Raw genomic sequence first — 24,878 nt, 5'->3', positions numbered from 1 at the left:
TAGAGGGACACACATAAAACAGAGAAACAAGAGCAGATTTCTCTTTTCCCCTGCCCAAGCACAGATTTTCACTGTAAAAAGCCATTTCCTTTTCAGGGACTTTTGCTTTTAAACATGTGCTGTTGACGAGAGAAGTAATTTTCAAAAGGCACCTGAAAGAACACTGAATTGGGAATCTCTTCTCTGAACTTTTGAGATAACCTTCTCCCATTCCAGATTCCACTATAGCAATCCTCATATAGCCAAGTTTCTCATCATCTTCATGTAAGATTTGTCTGAGTACACGCCTTTTACCCTATAAAATACCCCAGTGTATCTTACAGCACTGTTACTTTCCTTTGATTGTTTTTCATTAGTCCCTCACCTCCCGAGGGAAAAAAGCACGGGCTTGTACAGAAAATTAAAGCACATATTGTAATTTCTCCATTCTGACTTTGTGTGCAGTACTATAGATTATAATTTGGCTGCCATCTCTACAGGAGAGCTGGCAAAAGAATGTGTGCCTGTATCTTGGCTACTTTGGTACAGAATCTGTATTTTATCTAAGGGCATCTGTGTCAGCAGTTTAAGGCAACCAACACATAACCTAACTGTGGGCTCTGCCTTAGATATGTTGCTACTCCTCTCCTTTACAATTACTGCTCTAAAATTCTGCTGCCATACTGGTTTTCCTAAGTATTGCCTAATCCACTCGCAGCAAAATCTCTTTAAAGGGCCATCTGATATTACCTAAAACAAACTAGGAGGCGTTCATATAAACTGCTCCACCAATAGTTGCGTGGAGCAGTAACATCCCATCAGTGGTGTGGAACACGAGGTACAGTAATCTCTTCCACTGAACCTAAGGGGTTTGGAAGAAGATGTCTGTCTAAAACAACAGTATACACCAAAGTGGCTATAGTAGATATTTTTACTTTACTTATGAAGTTATTTAGTATATTGATTTTAATTGAGCTAGAGCGGGGTGCATGATAGGATGTAAAAGCTAGCTGTAACCATTGTCCCCACTACATTTGCAGGTGCTTCACAATTTCTTAGAGCTGTATTGTTTTTCTTTTCACTCAGTGAACAGTCTTTTAGGCTTTTTAACCACATAAATAAGTCACATGTGTGCTAAGACAAACAGGCAGATTTTGTTCAACACTTAATGTGAAACACTTACCTCTGCAGTTTGTCTGTCATCCTCTTTCAGAGTTCTGTTATTCTAGCAAAAATGGAAGGAAAAAGTTGCCTTACCTTTCACATCTATGCTGCAAATGTTAGATATAGATATTAATGGATGAACTTTGAATCTGATTTTTACACTGCTTTTCACATTTATTTATGAAGTAATTCTAGGGATTAGTTCTTTTCCATAGATTAGGATTATATTAGATTTTTTCCGTTTTCTACACTTAACGGGTATTTATGATCCTTCAGTGCTTGTTACCTCATGGATTTTTGTCTTCAGAGTTAACATTTATTAGTCCCTCACTCTGCAGAAAAAACATATCAATAATCCAATCTTGGTATATAAAATGGTATTCAGAACATCCCATTTTCCTCGGGAACTAATAGGACAGCAAGTGTAATACAGTACTGTAATAACCAGGTTACTGTGCAGACTATTCAGCTCTTTCTTACCTGCCCTGGAGATACTGACTCAACACTAGCAGTTGTGCATACATCAGATCCTAGGAAGACACAGACATAATTAGGGCAAATCCTCATGTTTTGCTCAAAGTTTTTACTACTACAGCATTAGCAAACAAATACATGCACAGTTCCATGTAATATATTAAGGACAAATTTAAAAGTGGAAAATAGTGTTTAGAAGGAGAAAAAAAAATTATCTAAATGATAGTAAGAGAAAGATCATTAAAGCTTGTCAAAACTCCATTATTGAAAAGAATAAAAAAGTACAACATGTAACCTAGTAGCACCACCAGAATAAAAAATAATAATACAAAATATAATTAAAAAAATATAAAAATATATATTGTGGCCATTCATGAGCTTTGTCATATTCAGGAGGAGATGCTTGAATCTGCAGATTCTGACTTCTCCTCAAGAGATATTAAAAATACATTTTTAGTTAGGTTTTATAAGTTAAAGTTTGAGCCTGCATAGATCATTTTACCTGATGGAACTGGAAGAGTGAGAGAGTTGCTCCGAGATGCTACTGGTGAAACTTTAGGACTAAGTGTAGGGGAAACTGCTTCATTAAAACGAAGACAAAAACAAACAAACAAACAAGGTAATTTTACTTTGTAGGTTTGTAGCTTTTGAATTGTAAAAATTCAGATAAGATTAAAACATGAATCTCATAGTCATCAGTCATCTGTTTATCCAGAACCTGACAAGTCATTTTAATTGCCAAGTTGTACTTGGCAATTAGGAACTTAGAGCAGGTTTTATGTCGTATATCTGCCAGAAACTAAAACAATTCTGTTGATACACAGAATCCTTATTCTACTCAGTTTTCTGATACTGTAAGCACTGCAGAGAAGTAGACACAAGAGAAGGATTCACAAGGAATTTAGGGAAAATTTAATTTTAAAAAGGATAGTTGTTTTTTTTTTCTCCAGAAAATGTCAAACCAATTTTAAGATAGAACTCTGTTTTGAATTGGTGTTTGAAAGCTAAATGAAAGTCCTACTTCATGATAAAAAGGTATTTTGTCCTAGTTTTCAAACACTTCATATGAAGGGAAAAAAAGTAATTTCAATTGACATTCTAGAACAAAATATTTTATTCTGCTGCTTTTAAAGGAGGATCTGGTCCATTTAGCTTAGTTTAGGACAATGTTCAGAATAAAAGTCTGTGTAATTATGTCTGGGGGGATTATTTTTTCAACAGTTCAAATCTTGCCATTAAAATTTCATTTTATGTACAACAGGAAGTTCAGGAAGAAAATCTTCACAAACAGAAATGTGTGACCATTTTTTATATTCCAGTGGAGATACTTCATGCTTTCCTGTTACAGTGCTTGCAGTGTATCATTCAGGCACTTAAAAACTTTATGCCATCGTCCACTGTTACATCTGAATATAGAGACTGGTCATTTATGTTTTATATGGAATTGTAAGGGTGGGCAGAGGGATTCTGACCTTCAAATTAACAAAGTGTATGTATACAGTAGCAATATATGCAGTACAGTAGATCCTTGTATATGCCTCTGCAAATCTTTGAAGTAGAATATAAAATCTCGTTTTCAGAATCTGCACTGACCTGTCGGTGACTCCGGAAGGCTGCTTCTTGACTTTCTGCCTCTGCGCATTAGAAACCTCTCGCTTACTTTCTTTGCTTCTTCTAGTAATTCAAGGTTCTTCTTTTTGTCTTCCTCTGATATTTTGACATCTGGTAGCTGATCATTTACCAGATCAATCACATGACCACTGTTGTCTGGGTAGAAAGTATCAGAATTAGAGCTGTATCTCATACTTCCAGAAAGGTCGTGGTATTTCAGAGTAACAAGTACAAAACATATCTATAAATTTAGCTTTGAGATTACCTTTAATAAACATTAATGTCTACCAATTTCTAATGTTGCTATATTCTCAAATTTAGAGCAAGTCCTCAAAAACACAAATAATCCACCAAGATTAAGTCACTATAATCAAAGATGCTTTGATATGGGAAACGGGCTTTCACAGCTGTTTCTCCAACAGTTTTTCTAGTGCAGCATTTGGAAGTATAAAGATTTTTTTCTATGCAGATAGAAGAGCTTTTCCCACAAATGCAGAAGCAACAGTAAGGATGCATCTGGTAAAGCTGAAGGCAGAATCTGAATAGCTAAAGCCTGAGAATTATAAAGCTATTTTAGAAAGCAAATCAATCTCTACTATGTGGTGGACCTGCAAGAATTTTCCAAAGGAATTGCAAATGCCATTAGAATATCCAATGTTTAAAGAAGGCATTGTTAGAGATCGATTTTCCTCATGCCCACTTATTGATACGTTAGATACGTGACCCAGGAGAATGCATGGACCACGAACTGAAAGCTGCTGCCCTACACTTACACCTTTAGATTAATGTGTTGTTTTCTAAACAATTTTTAATTAGTTGTGTAAAGAACTCATTAATCTCTGTCTTCCACATTGGTCAAAACCACTAAATCTGAGAATTAATTTTTACAGTTCTCCAGGCTTTGATTAAGCAAAGAATGTATCCTGTTGTTGGAAAGGCCCCTTCTGTGTGAGTTTGTGTGAATGGCTTCTATAAGCATCTGGGCTTGTATGGAAAAACAGTTACCTGAAAACAACAGGCCAAAGAAAGGAAACATATACGCTGACAAAGTGCATGTTTTTCATGGGTTGATAAACTCTGCAGACTAGTGACGTTGTTGGATATGCAAGAACTGATAAATAGATCACGAAGAGTCTGCTCAATCTGTACAAGGCATCAACAGACTGCAAGTCAGACATTTAGTCTCAGGTAACTGTGAGAAAATTTGTGACTATTTGAGTGAACTAACGGTATGAGTGAATAAATCATTGTGTTGTGTGAAGAGTTATCTGGTGTTAATAACAACCTGATCACATTAATGACAGCTTAGTGAATAAAATGTGTTCTAAGAGTGACTGTCTCTCTCCCCAGCTTGATGCCTCTATTAGGGAAGAGGGAATTTATAACACTGTTTTGCAATAAGAACTGAAGAACAGCTTGGGTGAGGGGGAGGGAAGTCATCAGGTAATAAGGGAAAAATTTGACAAGAGCCATTACAGAACAATTAGTCTTCAGAAAAACTAAAGACATAAACAAGCAGCAAAAGCTCAGGGGTTTTTGGTTTGTGGGTGTGGCGTTGTTTGTTTGTTTGGGTTTTTTTTGGGGGGGTAGTGTTTATTTTGTTTTTAATTTCCATAAATTTAGTTCGATTTCAAGGCTGTGAAAAAGCATGCCCACAGATTGGATATTCTTAAAGCAATCTACTTTAATGAAATACCTGTTTTGTTTCACACTAAATTTGTGTATTGAAAGTTTGAGAGAAGGGCCTCCCATAGCACTTTCCTTGGGCCAGCAAAAGAGGAGAACTGCAAGGCATGGTAATTTCTATCTTCCTTGAGCAAGTAAGTTCTCTCTAAATTGCAGCACTGCCCCAGAACATATAGTAATTAATCTCCCCAATTTGGTTTCATATGCTAATTTGATGAGAGTGCGCTCCATCTTCCTCCAGGTCAATAAAGATGGAAGGCACAACTAATTTTCTTGAATGCGTTTCAAGACACAGTCAAAGGCCAGCCACAGCAGCTGCAACAGAAAGTAGACTTGAAGCAAAGCTCTGTCTTCAGCGGAATGACATCTGGAAAGGTTTGTTTCTTTCAAAGAACCCTCTCCTTTTGCTAACATCTAGGGAGCATATGAGCAATCAACCAGTCACTACCCTCCGAGCCATACTATCCAACCTATATTTTACCTGTCCAATTGTCCACCCATCCAGATCATAAAGTCCTAATTTGGATACCAGATCGGGGGTGGGGAGCAGCTCTGCATCTCTGAATATGGAAGGATAATCATTATTTTGTGTAAGTCTGATTTCTGTCAGTATAGTTCCATAACTTTATTTAGTTTTCACAAGTTTAGTTACCTCTAAAATCAACTGCTGGCAAGCAGGATAGATTTTAAGTGTTCCAAGCTCCCTTAAGCGGATCTGAGCTGATTTACATGGATCTTATCTCCATCTTAGTTTTATAGGACATATAAAGGAAGTTCCCTTTGAATGCAAGCAGCCAAGAAATACATTTTACTCATGAATTTAAAGGACAATCACAAAACTGGAACAAATGCATGAGAAGTCACAAGGATTTGAAGCCTCCTAACAGTCTTTCAGTGGGCTTTCTCTCAACTGTGTTTTTATAGGCATACTAATGCAAGTGAGTAGCCAGTATGAAAGCGTCAGAATCACAAACTAGTAAGGATTAGTTCTGACTGTTGTTGATACGAATAGTCAGCATCTTCTCTCTGAATGGCTGAGAAGCTAACTGTAGTGCAACAATGGAAATACTACTTACATAAAATATTTTATTATCTTATTAAGAAAAAGGCAATATTAAGGATGTTCTGTGCTTCTTAAGGATGATGTGTGAAACTAGCCCAGGATCCCAGGTGTATAAAATTATTATTGTATATTTTTCATGTCACAAATATCAAATTAATTCCAGCAAACTAACCCTCATAAATCCTCAAAAAGGGAAATGAAATGTGTAATAATACATTAAATTCTGCTGGAAAGGGTTCTGGCCTCCCTGTTTTGACCACCAGAAAGAAAAAAAAAAATAAGGCATATACACTGTTAATAGTAGAGAGAGTTTGGGTTACTTTCAGAGGTACCAATTAATTTTTTTCTTCACGTAGTACCTCTTATATAAGAGAAAGTAGAAACATACCTATAATTTAGGGAAAATAGTCTTAGCTGTAGCTATTTTTCAACCCTAGGGATGCGTGAACTGCTATCATCATCAGATCAGTGCTTCTTAGAAAAAATAGTTGCTGAGACTGTCAGAAATCCCTTTGCTATTGGAAGATTCAGAAATATGCCCCATGAACCCCCATGCCTATGTTCAATACATTGATCAAGAACAACTCCACACATCTGAGTTTCTTAATAAAAACATGTAAAGAGGACTTATTAATCAGAGCCCTATATAAAATCTCAATTACTAAAAGCAATCTGAGTTGATAAAACAGAATTTTCATTCTGAGTATTTTGAGTATCAGAGAGGTACCAGGGCTCTAATGTTTGCTGGTGCTTTATTAAAGAAAAAAAAAAGATACAGATGCATCTGTTTCAAGATGCCTAAGAACCAGGTTTCTTAGTGACAGTAGAAAGGATCCTCCCCTTGAAAAGCCTCTGGAAGTATTGGAATAGTCACCTGATAAGCTTGGCTTTAAGTCTCTCACAAAACCAGTATTTTTATTTTTTTTTAAGGTATGCAACAATCACACAAGTCCATGATTTTACAAGAAACTGTTTTCATGAGCAGCATAAAGCAGTGATAATTGGCTCAAGTTATGTTAATGGCTGGGAGAAAGTAACATTGTTGTAAAGATAAAAAGAATTTTCAAAATTTATTCCAAGACAGATTCTCCCTCACCCCCCATTTTGGTAGGAGGACTCTCTTCAACTTTTACTTTACAGGAAATACATATATAGAGACAAATAACAATCCAAATGCAAACATACCAAGACTAAGAACTGATGGGCGCTTTGCCACTGACTTAACAGGATGAGCATTTATCTGTTTGTAGTATTCACAAATCTGCATCCACACCATTATTCCCCTTGAATAACAATTTACTCCACAGGTAGCTACCAGAAAACTAATAGAAATAATTATGTAGCAAGAGACTCATTAGCAAGTGAAGAAATAAAGAAAAGCTACCCCTGGGTAGCTTGTTTTCATTTAAGGTTTAATCTGATACGATAGCCAAACTAAATAACTTGAGACTTAAGTGTCTGTTAAGATCCTTGCTAAAAAAATTCCAGTTGTTCAAAAGTAACAAAACCAGTATTACTGAACAGTATTTTGCATACAACAAGAATTTTAAGCATGTATATCTCCAGCTTTCTAAAAACATTAAGCTAACACACTAATCTAATAACTTTATGAAACTGAAAATATGCATATTTCCTGGATCTGTCTGCATGCAACCCACTTATGAACATAAACTTATGATCCCAATTCAACAAGCTAGCAATATTCCCTGTGCATGCATTACAGACAGTATGCACAGGAAAAAACCTGTAGCCAATACAGTCAAACTCTATGTTTAGGTCTTTATTGCATGTCACATTTTCTGAGAAAACACCCTAGCTTAAATGAACAATCACTTCTTACCAACAGAAGTCAATGAATTTGTTGGATTCTTAGTGGTACGGTTAGAATGTCTCCTATGAGGACTACGAGGCCTAGAAAGAAAAATGAACAAACAAAAATTATGGGAGCATGCCACCAAAAGAAGTTCTACTTCTCTATAAAAATTTAACATTAAAAAGAAAGCACTTTTCTTTGATTAAAAAAAAGTGAAAACAAAAAGGTTTTATTGCAATTCCTCTCATCTCCAAATAACTGGAAAGCGAGGAAGATTGCAGAAAGAAAAAAAAAATTACAGAAATTGCTCTCACAAAGGAGTTCACACATTTGCTGACACTTATCCCAGTTTCCAGGTGCTACAGAAGTTTCTTCTGCAGCTTCACTGAAACAGTATGGAGGACTGACCAGATACAAGGGAGGAAGGGAAAGAAGAGAGCTGGAAAACAAGCCTACACTTGCTGCATCTGTTTTTTAGATAGAAAATAAAGTCCAGAAACTCAATTTCCAATACTTTCAACTCAGGACTCTAAAAGAACTGAGCATATCTTATTTGGCTTTAGAAGAACATTTTAAAGACGCTGGTTAACAATATCATGATATGCTAATATCTCAGAATATTATCCTATGACACAAAGTTAGCCAACAATGCCAGACCACCAACAATTTTTGTAAGGAAAGAAACCATATACAATAACAGTAGCTTCACCAGCATCACCTGTTATATAAAACAGTATGTGGTTTAAGTCAATACCAAGATAATATGCATATGACTGGAAGGTAGATTTATCCTTAAAGATACACGTAATATGCTAAGCCTGTCAAAAGAAGATAAGAAGCATTTTCAGCAGCTCATAAAATTCTAAAATGCTATGCATAAAAATAAAATACTTGCAAAAGCTATTAGTAAAAATTTCAAAGTATTCTTATGATCATAAGCCTTCCTTGGAAATTTTCTGCCCCCACAAATAAGCCTTATTATACAAAATGTCATACATTGCAGGTTCATCTTTTGCCAAAAACCTTCCTTCTTCAATAATACACACTTTAGTAATTCAAGGATCATGTAAACAGATTGGTTTTAAGAACAACATAGTTTGTTGCTGCATTTTCCTTTCAATAGACAAAACAATTACAACAGATTGCAAATATTATTGCTACAATTATTCAGCTAATATTGCAATCTACTTTTCAGCATGATACTAAGAATATTGTAATAAGATGATAATATAGCTATTTATTTCTTTAATTCAATAGGGGAAGAGACAACACAGGCCTTGTAAATAAGATACGAATTTGCGAGAGTCAACACTGATGGCTGAGCATACTTTGAGGAACTTACATCTTTAGTATTAAAAAAAATATATTTTTTTTAAGTCTTACAAGGATTAATTTCCTAACTCTACATCAGTCTACAAAGTCCTTATTGGTTCAGTGGAAATATTTATATGATTAAAAGCAGCACTACTGATGTACAGATATAATTAGTAGACCACAATTAGGGATTTACATACTGAACTGAAAAATTTCAACAGTGGGAAATACTTCAGGAAACACAAAAATGCTAAGTTGTACTTTTTTTGGTCTCAGTTGCTCATTGACTTGGTCTAACTAAAGGTTAAAATTTGGACAGTATTGTGAATTGCCATGCACCGAACATGAGGAATCCAACTGTTAGTCATCCTTGTAGCAGATGTATGATTGTAGCTCAGACATGCACACCACTAACGATTTGACCAAGCAATTTTTTCCTCACCAGGACATATTTTATTTGCTAGGAAAAGCTAGCAAATTCAAATGTTACAGCTTTTAGTCCAAACTATGTGAAACTTAAATTTACATTGTTGTTTTAGTTAGAAATTACGCTATTCTGAAAGATAAGAAAGTTCATGTAAATTTAAAGTATACTGAGTGAGGCTGGCAGTTATATTCAGTTAGTATCAGTTATATTCCTGTTGTTCCCCCCCCCTCCAACTTCCCTGCATCCAAAAAATCATCATCAAAATGCAAAGACTCTATGATCAAATTGCAAATAGAGATAGAGCAATAATATTTTAGTACAATATACATTTCAAAGCAATATTTTAGAAACACAGCTCCTGGAATTACTGTACAATTTATGCATAGATTGTTAATGTATTATATAGTACCTGTTAACTAGATTTTTATCAATTTCTACATCTGGCGTAACAGCATTCTCTGGAAGAACAATAGAAGGTGTACTGCATGTTGTCCCTTCAACAGTAGTGTCCTGAATGGTTTGTGACAAATATAAAAATGTAGTTAAACAGAAGTTCAAAACACTGAATATTGATGCTCTATGTGGAAAATAATGTGTATTGCTCAATTTAGCTAAAAGAGAAAATGACGGAAGTATGAATTAGCTCTTATTCGAGAAAACAAATGTGATTTAGCAGTCTATACTTAAATTACTAAAAAGACATGATGGATACCTTCTTTACAAACTTTTAATACACACAAGCTAAATTCAATAAGCATGGAACTAATGAGAAAGCTTTAAAATGGTAGACAAACTGATTTTTTCACACCATCCCAGCAAACCGTTCCTTTACTTTCGGACATGTACAACTTAGTGAACTTAGGAGCTGAATCCAAGAGTGAAAAGCAGCTATGTATAATGGGGCTAAACTAGGCACACTAAACCTCCAAATGGTACTAGTACGCAACAAAAGCTTGAATAAATGCATTATTAAGTGTACACATGCTATAAAAAAACCCCAGAAAATAATTATAAGGTAATTTTGTAAGTGTTCCACTTGGTTTTCCCTCCCAATACTTGGAATTTTTTTTTTTAAATATAACTGCAATATTTAATAAAATACAATATAATTTTTAGATAATGAAAGAAACTGGCACTGAATATCAATGTAAGCTTGCCTTCTTAAAAAATACGAGAACTTGTCCTGAGAACTTAAGCCCAAACCTGCTACCACAGTGATGCCAATCAGCTGAAGAGAGGGAATCTGTTTCCTGTGAGATGTCTCAATTGGAGATGCATCAAGTTGGAAGAAAGAACTCTGGATTTCTCATACATAGTCAAAAAATGATTACTTCTACCCCATGCACTATGTTCAGATTCACAAAAACAAAAGTTAAATATATAAATAAATAAATAAATCAAGCCCTGTACTGTTGAAAGGCTACATAAGCAATCTGGTGTTTACAGTCAGTCAAGAGGCTGAAAAAAGTGATGCACAGAATCATGCAGAGTGGGCAAAGTGTAGGCATGTGCTAGAAGTTGCAGTTTTTCTTTTCGAGCACAATAATGAGATAAATAGAACATATCACAGCAGCGTGAGTATTTGTAGCTAGAGGGAAAGCTCCCCAAAAGTGGTACAGGACTGCCATCAATCAACTTGTAAAATTTAAAAAATAATTTGTAAATTCTCAAATCCTAATTGCTTCTGCTAGGTACTGGTATGTACAAGTATTTTATTTTATGTAGTTATTTGGAGTCTAAATTTTTTTTTTAAACTACATCCCAAAGTTTCATATGAAATTTTTACTTCAGTTGTCATTGGACTAGAGAATAGAATAGAATACAATAGAACAGAACAGAACGGAACGGAACGGAACAGAACAATTTTCAGTTAGATGGGACCTACAATGATCATCAAGTCCAATACCTGACCAATTCAGGGCTGACCAAAAGTTACAGCATGGTATTAAGAGCATTGTTCAAATGCCTCTTGACACTGACAGGCTCGGGGCATCGACCACCACTCTAGGAAGCAATGCTTTGCAATTCTCTAAAAGGGCATGTTTGCTGTCCATGTCACAAAGCCAGTTACATTCAACTGTTATAGATATAATTTTGCTTTCACAGAAAAAGCATTTGCTGTCAATTTTGCTCCCTCCTTTTAAGAATGTTTACTTACTAGATGTTGATACAAGTGTAATGAATTCAGAATAACATTTATTTTAGTAATATTCATTAAATAGGCAGGTAATAAAAAGCTGTTGAAAAAGCACTAATTTTGGTATTTACAGAATGAAGCATGTAACAGCTGACAGTTTAACAAGTCAACATTTTAGAATGGAGAAAATTAAATTATTTCAATTATTTGAAACAAAGGCCATCAACGAATAAGCCTTTCAGTCATGTACTGTCATGTGGAGATATTAATGTAGTCATAAGGTTTGTTACAATAAACAAGTAGCCAAGAGTATAAATTGAAATGGAATTATATACATCCAGAAAGCTAGCAGTTACATGACTGCTAATATCTATCAGATACAATGGAGCTCCTTTCAACGTCGCTCCCAGTGCTGCATTTTACTCCTGCTGAAATAATGTATTTTCTGATCAATTCAAAGAATTCTAGAAACATTTTGAAAATGGTATAGTATTGAAGTATATAGTATAACCCTTCTTCCTTCTCAAAGGCAATAAAATATGCTTTGGTCTGGACATCTGATTTAGGATTCTTGATTCTGTTGTAAATAGTTTCTTTTTTTACTAAAATAAATACATTCCATGGAGCTCTACACTTCCATACTCATAATTCTCATATGATGTTCCTTGGCAGTTCCTTCCCAGTCACAGGAAGGCAGGACAGGAAACATGCCAAGAAAATAACATGAAGGTTTAAGTTTAAGAAAAATATCTTTGTAATACTGGGAATGTTAGAATGTAAAAGCATAATCTATTGTGATGCAAGTGCACAACTGACATTGTATGATAATAGTTTGAAAGCAATTTTTAGTAGTATTCTTGAAAATGTTATAATATATTTTGTCTAGCAGCCAATGACAAAAATTCAGGGGACTGCCTTGCCCTGCTTGTGGGGCAAAGCAGCTAAGTACACATGTACGTTGTTTATACTAATCTCATGACTGCCAAAGAGCAAAAGCTTTGGAATGACGTAACATCAGCCTTAAAGTCACTCAAGTCCATTTTAGGACTCTTAAAACCAGCTCATTAAAATGAAAAGGAAAAAAAAAAAAAAAAGAAAAAGAAAAAGGCTGTAGCCAAGGCTAGTTCAGGTCAGGTAGAATACATTAAATCATGGTCAGCAGCTATAGCAGTTCAACAGAGGTGGAAACTGATGCCTCCTATTGCATTACATTTGTACAGGAGAGGGGCAGGAAGAGCTAGAGCATGAAGCTCTTTGCAGGGCCAGCTGGTTTGAATAAAAAGAAACCTTTATACTCTGAAGAGTACTCAGGCTGCTATACGCCTGTCTTGGAAGAGAAGCTCTAACAGGAAGCTTAAGCTGTGTCACAGTTGTACATCTGCACAAAGATGATACAGAAGTTTTCCATCTCCTCCCATTGCCTGCCTGTAACTGCCCTCTCCGTGTTAGCTTCCAGACAAGTCTGCTCTTCAGCTATTCCTGACAGCTGCCTCACCTTCTAGTACCAGGGATTGCCTGCTACCAAGTCTTTGCTTCCTTATTGTCCCAAGCCCTTCTCCCATAAAAATGTAGGGTAAAGCTGCCTCCACCTCTATGGCTCAGGTGGGACCTGATCCACATGCTTTACAAGGATGATCCCGTGCCATCTAGTCTTGCAGGGAGGCTTGCGCAGGGCTGAGCAGATGGCATAAGCAGTTCGGTCCATAACAGAAGAACCAAGAGGTTCAGCAGGGTGGATAGGTTATGCAGAGATTCTGGCTGTTAAGCTCTAGCAAGCCCTCACTAAGCATACAGAAAAATGTGTTTTAATTTAAAAGTTTTATAATCCAGCCAAATTTGGATAGATTTAAACAGTAATGCGGGGAAATAATCTCTCTGCTAAAAGAGCTACCCTGCCAGGACAGTCAGATGATAAAGCTTTACTTTATACCACCTGAATTCTTTAAAGCACTGGGAAAAAAAAAATATCCTCTGCCACCTGGTCGTATTCTTAGAAATTAATTAAGGGTCTGGACTGAATTTCAGAACAAATTTGGCCTGAAACAAATACTTACATGAAAGGCCTCAAAAAGTTATGCATCTCAGAGAGAAGTCTTTTGAGTGAGATGGGGTTTAGCTTAGAGTTTAGCAAGTAAGGTAATGAAATTCAATTGTAACTGCACTTAGTTGAAACAGCCAGAAGACAAAATAAACATGAGGCATCTCCTTCAGAACAAAATAGATACCATGCAGTGATTTGATAAAAGTACAGCACAAATTTAAATAGGGATAATAAAAAAAAATAAATGCAGAAGCTTGATTTGCCCGGGGACAGGACAAGAGGTAATGGGCACAAACTTGAGCATAGGAAGTTCCACCTAAACATGAGGAGGAACTTCTTTACTTTGGGGGTGGCAGAGCACTGGAACAGGCTGCCCAGAGAGGTGGTGGAGTCCCCAACTCTGGAGACATTCGAAACCCGCCTGGACGCGTTCCGGTGCAACCTGCGCTGGGTGACCCTGCTCTGGTAGGGGGGTTGGACTAGATGATCTCCAGAGGTCACTTCCAACCCTATGATTCTATGATTCTATGAATGATGGAGTAATCAGTGTATGAGAAATATTATGAAGATCTGAGACAGATTTTTCTCATCAGTCAGAAGATCCAGTAAAATAGTGTTTGGGATACAAAGAGAGGAGAAAGCTGGAAACAGAAACAGGGATTTTTGATTTAAAAACAGGGAAAGATGTCAGCTCACAACCAACCCTGAAAGTATAGGGAGATTTATAGGCCGCTATAAATCTTAACATAACTGGTAAGGATGTAATTTTCTTTGTTGCAGGTATACATTACACATATAGAAATTACATTTTTAATACTAAAAACCTGAAATCAGTTTTTAAGGGTATCAGTGAAAGCTTATTATAATATCATATTATTCTACATGAAATTAATTAAATTAAAATATGGGAATGACTAAAAATGACATCTGAGTGAAGTAGTTCTATGATTTATGGTGGGAGAAATAGTTCTGTATAAAATACTTATAAAATGTTCAATACTTACTGTAACATGACAGCACACAAACTAAGAGTTCAACAACATACTCTTAATTTCATTAACATTTCAAACAAGGGGATAAAGTTCTTTGAATTAGGCTAACTGCCCTCACACCTGTGTTAATGGGAATTTCACATCTATTTCCCTCAGGAACACTGACCTAATGAATACTTTGATGAATGTTGTTTAGAGGTGATCAGAATGGCGAACATTGGCTGCTGTAAGAAATACTGAAATGGAAAACCATATTTGTTTTCTCAAAATGAATTTGAGCAATATAACCCAGGTCTTCCCTTCATGTAAAAGATACTTGAAGTGAGCAAGAAACTACATGTGATTTCAGGTGCATTTTCTTTTTCTCAGAACTGTTTTGTGAACATGTGGACATTTGTGCATGCAGGGAAAAGGTGGGGAAGTATCTCCTGAAACAGAATGAGGTAGTCTGACACCAGACAGCACTTTAGATAAGATGAGATTCCAGGCTTGGAAAGCTTTGTTCAATGGCAGAAGACTTGTCCGCCAGTTGTTAGTTCCTTTTGATGCCCTCTCCTTGCTTGCAAGTCTTTATTACACCATGATAAGCTATTTTACTTATTACATAGTCATGCTGTAGAACTTGGACTGCAGCAAGACCCAAAAGTGGTAACAGGTATGAACACGATCAAATTCTCACAACATTGTCTAGTTGCAATCCTTAATTTAAGTAGGCTCATGAGCAGTGTGTTGGTTAAAATCCTTCCACTGTTGCTTTGTGCCTAAAACCAACGATTTATCTAAAACAAAGAATTTTGCACAGTTAACTGATTCATGAACTATCACATTATCATAGTTCATTTAAGACCTACCTCTAAAAGGTCTGTATAATGCATTAAAATATTACTTTTAATTATTTTTTCTTAGATTAGGTGGTTGAAATTCTTCATTTCCCCCATTTGACAAGCACGTTTAGGATTAGATTCATTGATGTCTGCTAGCTTTTTGTACTTGTTCTGTTTGGGTATGTTTTACCCAGCAAGTCTTTTGTATTAAAATACTATTCACATGGGTGAGGTAAAACAAAAAATCTTCTTGACCTAATATACGTTCTCAGCTATTAGTCTAATGAACTTGCATCCATCTGGGGTGTTTATCTTAAGCCAGGAAACTAACACTCAGCACAATGTGCAATTTAGATGGAATGCATGACAAATCAGTGTAGGGCTCACTGTTGACAGTATTTTCCAACAACGTTAAAGTAGCGGATGTTTTCACCTAAACCATAGAATACAATGTCCTCAAATCCAGTGACAGTGATACATTTTTAACTGAGGATGTGCCAGATTATAAATCCTCTCTTTCTTTACACCAGTTTGCATAAAACAGGATGATCTGGATAACCTGCGATTTTGTAATCACAGTAAAGTTCTTTACTTCAGCTAAGCTAACAATTAAAAAAAGCCCTGACTTTATTAGAACATAAAATTACTTTTTATCAGTGGTATAAATTCTTGAAAAGGGAGAAGTATCATCTCTTATTGACTTTTTAAATTTATCTGCAAATAACACATGTAGATGCTGGAAATTTGTGTAGCAAAATGATGAATATGTCTGGGGATCACCCACCCCTTCTCTGTATAGTTCCTGTACATGTTCAGCTACTACTATGGCAAATTAAACACTGAGAAAGTGTACAAACCAGAAAACAATTTTCCATCTGGCATACACACGTGAATTGCATAGCATCTTCTGTATCTGTAAAGGCAACACTAGATGTTTCAATACTACTGTGAACTACCAGCCTAAGCTCTTTTCTCAAAGGTTAAAGTTTTCTGTAAAAACATCACAAAAGACGTTTTTGGACAGCTTTGATATAAATGGTTCAGAACAGACAGACATATAAGCCTCCAGATTAAATTGATAAACAAGTGCTTGAGCAACTTCAGTTCTCATTCCTTAGTCTATAAAATATTTGAAGAATTCTAAGAATATCAACTGAAAGATTTTGCATAGCTTCATCAATTAATCAAAAACCACCAACACGTATCAATGAGTAGATGTTATTTTATAAACTCCTAAATATACACAAAGAGGTTTCAGACTCAGGTTTCCAGTAAGTGTCAGAAAACACATTTGCAAGAGTGCTTACTTTGGCTGGAGGAGAACTGTTGTGTTGTGCCCCTTTTGATTGTCCCTTGTCTTCAGGTAAGGTAGGCATGGTGAACAGTGTGAAGCACGTGGAACTGCAATGCGGATTAACAGGACCATGCACTGCTGAGAATATCTGTTTCAAGTTAGCCTGAAGGCATAAGCGCTGAGAGGCCTTGTGATCTGCAGGCTGTTAGATGCCAAAAACACAAGTAAAATCCGTTTAAAACTCTATGCTTTAACACTGAGACCACTTTATAATAACAAACAGTATTAAGGTTTAAAATTAAAAATGCTATCTTGTGTTTTATTAACTAAAGCTTTCAAGATCAAGTATAACATAGTAAATACATTCAAAATGGACAACCTTCCATTCTTGTTGCTCTTTCCATCTCTCCCCTCCATTTCACAGATTATTTTTTTTGTTACTATGACTGTTTCGGCTGTGACTAAACTACCCTCTCTAAAAATCCTCTAAGAAGAAAACAGCATCCTGAATATCTGTAATATGCCTTTTAGTAACTAACAAAGTCCTAATGCTATAGATTGTGATCTCAGATCTCAAAGAAAGGAGTAAAACTGGAAACCCAGATGGTGGCACTCTTCCTTTGAGCAAAAGCGAGGCCTGGGTGAATTGTGCGAAGACTTTGTGTCCATCTGCACAAGACAACACTGTGCAAGACAATTCTGAAGCAAATCAGCAATAATGCCCAAATGGAAAAAAATAATTAAAAAATCACTGCCTATTAGCTGAAAAAAATATTGTTATTAGTATCAACGGGAGCTACCGCCTTCATAAGGGTATTACTAGCATTAAACCCTGTACAGAAGTCTGAAGATGAGAAATGTTAAGTACTAATCCTTATAGCTACAGTGTAGGCATTACAAGACTTACTATGACACCTACCGGATAGTTAAGGAACAATCCTCATAAATAAATCATTCAACTCCTTGGTGGTGCCTACAGACGACAGACAATGCAGTATCAGAGAATCAGAGACAATCTGGTACGCAGTTTCTGCCAGGACTAATGAGTGCTAACTATATTCCCTTTACAGTTAATTCACAGCTGTGTGAGCTATACACTCAAACGGTAATATAACAACTTCAATAGCATGCCAGGGAGATAAATATACCCAACAAGCAGAGGTTCAACCTCAAAAACACATTATCTTCTCCCAAACAGGAATTACTAATCTCATCTCCATTCTTTTACTGTTCTGGAAATCAAGACAGATGGAACAAAGTGGCTGAGACGGGGAGATGATTTGAAGTTGAAAGGACTTAGCAGCGTTGTAAGATTAACCTTCTGCAGTTTTCCTTTCTGTTTCAGGGAAGAGCAAAAAAATGTATTCAGGAACATGTCGATTTATTGAGGCTAACACTTAAAATTGTTGAAATACTTGTGTTAATTTAAAAAAAAAGAAAGAAAAAAAAAACAAAAAACAAAACCATTCACAGGAAATACTGAAGCAGCCTCAGTAGTGACAAGTTCTTCACCTCAGCTTTCACAGAAAAAATTCAGTGTTGTAAAACCTACAGAATGTGTGAAAACTTTGGACCACAGAAGCAGCTAAGGCCCATGCTTTTATTAGATTTATTTCACATTATATTGGAAACTTACTTAATTTTCTCTTTTACTAGAAGATGAATAGAAAGCCACATAACATGAAATTTAATGCAGAACTACTAGATTGCAACAATGATCTCTATACAAATATTATTGTGTTCAGAAAAAAATAATTATTTCATTGAAATTCTTTGATAAAGACTGTGGAAAAGATGCAGCATATAGGACATCATTATGAAGACTAAAGTAAAGACTTTCTTTGAACAGCGAGCATGATTTTTTTCAGAGAGTACATGCTGCAGGAACAGCATGTTTCAAGCTTTTGTAGACTTTATGAACCCATTACAGGTGAATTTATAGCTCTAATGGAATAATTGAAAGCTCATGTTTGTATCGTGATTTTACCCACCTCTGACTTCAAATAAGAGTAAACTTTCTATGAATAAAAAGAAGATTTTAAAATGTTTATTAAGGCAAAATATCTTTAAAGTCCCTAATATGACGGAAAACAGACATTTATGATTATATATATTTTAATAAACCCACAGAGATTAGGCAGATAGCAGTAACATTAAACATCTGTGTGTTTCAACAGTTAAGTATTTTCGTATCAAACAACAGTCACCAACTATTAACAACACATGAAGACATGATAGGAGCGAGGTAACTAAGAAAAGTGACATGGACTTGCTTTTCATCTCTGTAACAAAATCCTGGCATCCTATGCAATTTCTGAGTTTGCAAGAACTCAAATTAAAACAAAAACAAAAATGAGAAGATACAAATTTGGCTGTTTATCTAATCCCTCTTCGTGTTCGCCTTATGAATTTATAATGGTTCTGATTGGCTCAACTCAACAGAATGCTGGGCCTGAAAAATCAGGAATGTTTCAAGTCATGGCCAAAGCGTATTTGCAGTCCTACATGGAGTTGTATAAGCTATTGCATCAAAGTGGTTTATTACTGGTTTTAGCTGAGTTCCTAGTACATACGAAACTTAAAAAAGCAATGCAAGTCATATTGAAACAAGAGCTATTAAGCACATCAAGTTTCAGTTCATTTTTCAGATTTAAAAAAGGAAAAAAAAAAAAACTTTAGAAGAAAAAAAAAATTCAACAGGCTTGTCTAAGAATAGAAAGGGACAAATCCCGAGCTGTGTTGTCTTAGAGATGCAGCACAGAAAGTACAGCCAAGGGAGAATGGAGGGTAGAAAGATGAATTTCCGCCACCTTAACAACCCCCAGATTTGGAGGGGACTGAGTTCAGTCCATCTCTGACACAATTAGAGCCTTACTCTGTCTTCCTTAAACAGCTATCCTGCAAATAGGAAAAAGCTCCAAGCCTTCATAGTGCTCATCAGTAGGAAAATTTCTTCTTCTGACTTTCCATTTTTTCCTAATATCTCTCCACAAAACCGCAGCACTGAGGACTGTATTGGAGCAGCAAAAGCTTGCATATATTTATTCATATTCTGAGGCTTCTTAAAACAAATGCAGTCTTTGCACACCTTGACTACACAGCTGTAGTCGTCTAAGGTGCCAAAGTAAGGGCTACTACTTATTGGTCTTTCAACAAAATATACAAGGACATAGTTCAATTAATAAGCTATATGATTTAGAACTCCCGAATTATTATTTTTTCAATCTAAAAGCTCGTTTTTAACCTGTGCAGAGTTCTGAAAACCAGATCCTTTAAAGACTTTATAATGCTTAACCAGTACAAACATCACATCTTGTAAATGCAAATGAATATAACCAATGGAGCCACCTTTTTGATCCATGCTGTGCAGGGAGTTCTGCCATTTTCTGTATCGATTACTGCCTTCTGATACTAGTAGGAAAGGCAAAGGTTTTTGCCTTTCCTATGGATGGAAATATGATGGAATCTTAAGACACTAGTGAATAAACGTTCTTTTTCCATCACTGCTGAAGTGACCTTATACCTATTTGATTGGGCAATGAAAATAGCCCTATTAAATGTCAGTGAGAGTCAAAATATATAGAAAAAGGGGGCTTCATGAGAATACTCTAACAAGAATTAGAGTAGCTTCTCTGCATCTCACAACTGTAGGAAGAACAGGAATGTCCTTAGAAAATTTATTTCCCTGGAAGTTAATGTTTTTTTCTTCTTCAGTAGAGCATTAGGGAAGAGTACAGCCCTGGAACCTACAGAAATTCACACCTCTATCTACAAAAACAGTTTACAGCCTTACTGAACCCTGAGCCAAAGTGCAGAGAGCATGACTATTCTAGTTCTAAGCCTGACTCATGTGCTAGCTGAACTGCCTTTGGAATCATCCTGCCATTAGCTTTGCCAGCTTTATCTCCTTTCCACAAGCATAAACATGTTTCAGTCAAAGGAGGAAATGATATGTTAACAATACACGCAATACAGTGAGATACCAACTGAAAAAACTGTAATTATTGTCCCTGAAGATACTGAAAGGACAGATTAAAAAATACATCCGCACTTTAAAAAACAGCCAAGATGCATACGCGCATGTTAGCATCCCAGTCACCAGGACAATGTCAAGACTCTTTTGTTCCTTTTGTTAGGCATTGATCAAACTCTGTCTGTCCTACCTCTATCCTAGAAAGGATGTAATGAGATTATTGCAGTGTTTTATCAGAGCAAATGACACCCCCTTCCCCCAGAAAATATTCCAGTCTTTTAGAAATTGTAAGAGCTTCAAAATCACCTTTTAAAAATTAAATATTTGCAGAGATTAACTCACATGTCATAAGAAGAGTGGATGTGGGTGAAGATCTACAACCTTAGTCTGCACGAGTGTTTTGCACCTACAAAATGAGTTTTAAAAAAAACCAAACAATAAATTACTATCCGATTTACCAGATTCTGCTTATTCCCATAGTAAGATGTAAAGAATGTAAAGAAATGTAAGAAATGTACATTTCTTTGTACAATGTACAATGTAAAGAAAAAAAGTAAGAAAAAGAAAGAAGAGAGGATGAAGTGCTTTTTAACATTTTGGTCTGTTATTGTAAACTTACTGCTTAAAATAGTTGGGAAAAGAATGATCCCCTGAGCTCAAATTTGTAGTCAGATATAGATCAGTGAATGCAGAGAACTTTCTTTAACCACTGTGCAGGCTTAGAGTACAATCTCCAGGAAATGGTGATCTGGGAGCTCTATTCCATAAAAGGGAAAAGTATTTAGAGGCCCTTGGCTTTCAGTGTGCTCTCTCTGCAACTCATTTTACCATAGTAGAGAAAGCTAAGTATAATCAGTTAACTTACCCTCTCTGAGTCACGGCTGAGGACCGTGTTAGCGAGGGCTTAGACAAAGGTGCTTTACTCCATCTCCACTGATAGCTTGGCAGTTGACCTCAAATGCTCTGTCACATCACAACAAGGATATATAAAAACAGCAGAAATAAACAGTTAATAAAGCATCTTATTAATATTTCTTGACCTCATACTGCCTACAGTCAAGTCAAGCAACTCTCATTTATCAACAATGGGAGTTGCATACTCATGAACACAGCTGAACTACACAATTCTGAGCTGCTTTTTGCAACTCTTTTCTTTGTCGTCTTGCAAAGGGGTTGTAAAACATTACCATATTAGAAAGGTATCTTTTTGCACACTTTTTGTATAGCTCTAAAAGCATATAAAATTCATGTAGCATTTTGAATTAGGTTTTGCAGCTTCAAAGTACATAAAACCCACTGAACTTACTTCATTCAAACCAAGCATGAGCAAAACAGGGTGTTTTCTTATGTTTGTACCACAGAATAAGTTTTCAAACACAAAGCGTGGTTATAGTATTTAAGATACGCAAACAAAGTTTGTTGGCATACATTAGCTATCTCAAAAAATTTTTAAAAAACAACACCACAATAAAAAAAAAACCCAAACAAGACCTATAAAACCAGATCCAGAATATCTTAATAGAAAACTTTTAATATTTTGCACTAGGACTTCAAAATTTTTGTATAATAGAAACATTCACTGGAAAAGAAAAAAGAGAAAACCACAATTACAGTTGACTCATTTACATCATTACCCTATGTGGCAAGAGATACTACATGGAAACTGGAAGACTATTTATTGTCTGCAACACAGAAAAAAATTGACTGTTTCCTACTGCATCTAACTTCTATGACAAGAAAGTGGTTTCTCATATTAAATACTTAAGTTTGCAAGATATTAGGATACTTCTTCAGTCAGTTTCCCAAAAAACATAGTCATAGCCCCAGGACTAATATAAGGCATCTCTGTGATAACAGTAATGACCTGAGTTGTACCCACATTAATATTCATACAACTGTACAAGGTAAAATCTGGAAGACAAAGTGGTGTTTCTGTCTATAAGATACAGACCAATACCGCTGGGGCATGCGAAGTGTATGCAACTACTACGTGAATTTGAAGCATCTGTTTTCATTCTAAGAAGTATTGAGATTAATTCTTGAGCGACTTAAATACCTCTTGACAATCGGAATGCTTCCAGGTTGCAACCCCATAGACAAGTGGTAAATGTGAATAATTCTGTCACAAAAATATTTTAAAGGAAGAAACTAACAAAAGCGTGAGAAGAATACAGCAAACATCCCCCAGCTTCTAAAAAACTTCTGTCTCAAACTCTAGGTACAGTCTTCCTCAGGACTACAAGCTACCCACATAGGACTTGCTTTACAGAGCAGCGTGACAGGAAAGAATCTCCTTTTCTGCTTCCTGTTTTCCTCATAGCTCAGGAACACATAAAACTTGATGGTTATCAATAATCTGCTTGAATAAGAGAACGGAAAGGCAGAAAGTAAAATGTTCTTTTGATGCATGTCCGGCCTGATCTTATTGGGAGCACTCAGGAGAATACCTCTAGTAATGGCTAGTTATGACACTCTGCTGAGACTGAAAAACAAAAAGTTTGGGGTGAGAGGTGGTGATGGTCCATTACCAACAAGAACAACTCCTACAAGAAGGCATTTGGTTTGATTATGTATCTAATATTTCATATGAGAGTTTCAAGAAATCTAATAACTAACTTCCACAGAGTTAATGGATGATGTTTTCTGGGAGTTATGTACTTAATTGCAATAGAATCCATTCTGGTCCCGGCTTTAGGCTTTTCCCTGATACATTAAGAGAAAAATCAATTGGACCAGATTTCACTAACAAACAATTATTTTAACATAGTTAAATGGAAATTTAAGACTTACTAAAAGATCACAACTGTATCTGAAAATAGCATTTTTCCTGTGAAATACTTTCAGCCAGCTTTATTTGTTTTAAAAATACTTACAATTTTTGTTTTGTTAGCAGCCAGTGTTTAGGTTTACTTCCCTTGCAGCAAAGCAGTCAGAGGAGTGGCTTACAATCTTTTTATTTTTTCAAGAATTCTAGGCTGAATTTTATGCTGCAGACAATCAGCAAACAACTGAAGAATGTACCTATTTCAGAAATACTAAGGACCAGTATTTCACTAACTTTTTAGACTACTAAACCCAGATTAAAAAAAAAAAAAAAGATAGGATTTTCTTTTAAGGTAAGTGTATTTTAGGCAGCCTGAAAGGTTCCTGATTCCACTTTTTTTAGGGGCAGTTAAGATTTAACATTGTGTGAATCAAACTTTTATAAATTACTCTGGGTTTGGATGCAGTCTTTGTTTTCAGGTATTGTTTTTATTTAGCACTAAAAAGAATTTACGGAAATGAGGTTATAAGTAGCATTACCTCCCTGTGAAAGCAAATGGGTTTAAGAATTGTACACAAGTTTAAAAAGTTCACAAAAAATATTTTCTGATTCATTTGTAGTTTTTATTCATTCTGGGGTCTTCTTTGAACTAATTGGCTTAAGACAAAACTCCAATAACGTAATTTTATCTGGTTAAATATGTGCCTAGGATACTGGACCCAGCTCTCGTATGGAAAGGACAGCCAAAGGGAGTTATGGGGAAGGACAGATCTGCCAGGTTCTTCGAGCAGAGGCTTCTCCCCGGTTACGCCACTGCAAGAACCTGGCACTCCCCATATCCCATGCTGGAGACAGCAGGACAGCTGTCGCAGGAGAACCAAAGGGAGGTGACACTTCCTCAGGGATTCCAGACCTGAAGGCTTTTACCCATATGTTCTCCCTCGTTCAATGGCTTGCATCCAGCACAAACTACAGATACATTAATTTAACTGGCAGCTGTTCCCAGGGTCACTTAACTGGCAGCTGTTTCCAGGGTCATTTTTAAGACATTCTCTCCAGAGTAGATGGCCAAAGACTATGTGGCAAAAGAGAACAATGCATGTATCTCTCTCATTTCTTTTTCTTTTCTTTTTTTTTTTTTTTGCTATCTACACCATCTGTTTTGTTCTTTTATTGCTCTCCAAGTACTTGCGCATATTTCTTAGCCAAAAGCAAACAAGGTTCTTCAGAAAGTAGAAGAAATTGAAGTGAATATGAAGCCATATTTTCACTCCTTCAAAACATAATAGTGAAAGCCACATATATATTTCACTGAGTTTACT

At 35.9% G+C, this 24,878-nt stretch overlaps 1 protein-coding gene across 14 annotated transcripts in view; it reads right to left on the bottom strand.

Annotated features, from left to right (window-relative positions):
• The window catches only part of IRAG1 (inositol 1,4,5-triphosphate receptor associated 1), a 97,963-nt gene that overhangs the window by 25,653 nt on the left and 47,432 nt on the right, over positions 1 to 24,878 (bottom strand). For 8 of the 14 annotated variants that reach the window (XM_063331925.1, XM_063331922.1, XM_063331923.1 and 5 more), the window contains 9 exons: positions 21,658 to 21,755; positions 21,135 to 21,198; positions 16,833 to 17,021; positions 9,941 to 10,041; positions 7,818 to 7,888; positions 3,211 to 3,384; positions 2,120 to 2,197; positions 1,624 to 1,673; positions 1,163 to 1,204 (listed from right to left, as the gene is read on the bottom strand). In XM_063331925.1, coding sequence (XP_063187995.1) covers positions 1,163 to 1,204; positions 1,624 to 1,673; positions 2,120 to 2,197; positions 3,211 to 3,384; positions 7,818 to 7,888; positions 9,941 to 10,041; positions 16,833 to 16,901 — 585 coding nt within the window. In that variant the 5' untranslated portion in view covers positions 16,902 to 17,021; positions 21,135 to 21,198; positions 21,658 to 21,755. Of the gene's footprint in view, positions 1 to 1,162; positions 1,205 to 1,623; positions 1,674 to 2,119; positions 2,198 to 3,210; positions 3,385 to 7,817; positions 7,889 to 9,940; positions 10,042 to 16,832; positions 17,022 to 17,738; positions 17,793 to 21,134; positions 21,199 to 21,657; positions 21,756 to 24,878 lie in introns of all 14 variants that reach the window. The other 6 variants (XM_063331934.1, XM_063331931.1, XM_063331932.1 and 3 more) reach the window with 6 other exon arrangements.

Source organism: Chroicocephalus ridibundus, chromosome 4, assembly GCF_963924245.1.
Source record: "Chroicocephalus ridibundus chromosome 4, bChrRid1.1, whole genome shotgun sequence".
NCBI classification, from domain to species: domain Eukaryota; kingdom Metazoa; phylum Chordata; class Aves; order Charadriiformes; family Laridae; genus Chroicocephalus; species Chroicocephalus ridibundus.
The sequence above is the reverse complement of the archived record's forward strand: the minus strand, read 5'-3'. Positions and strand labels throughout refer to the sequence as shown.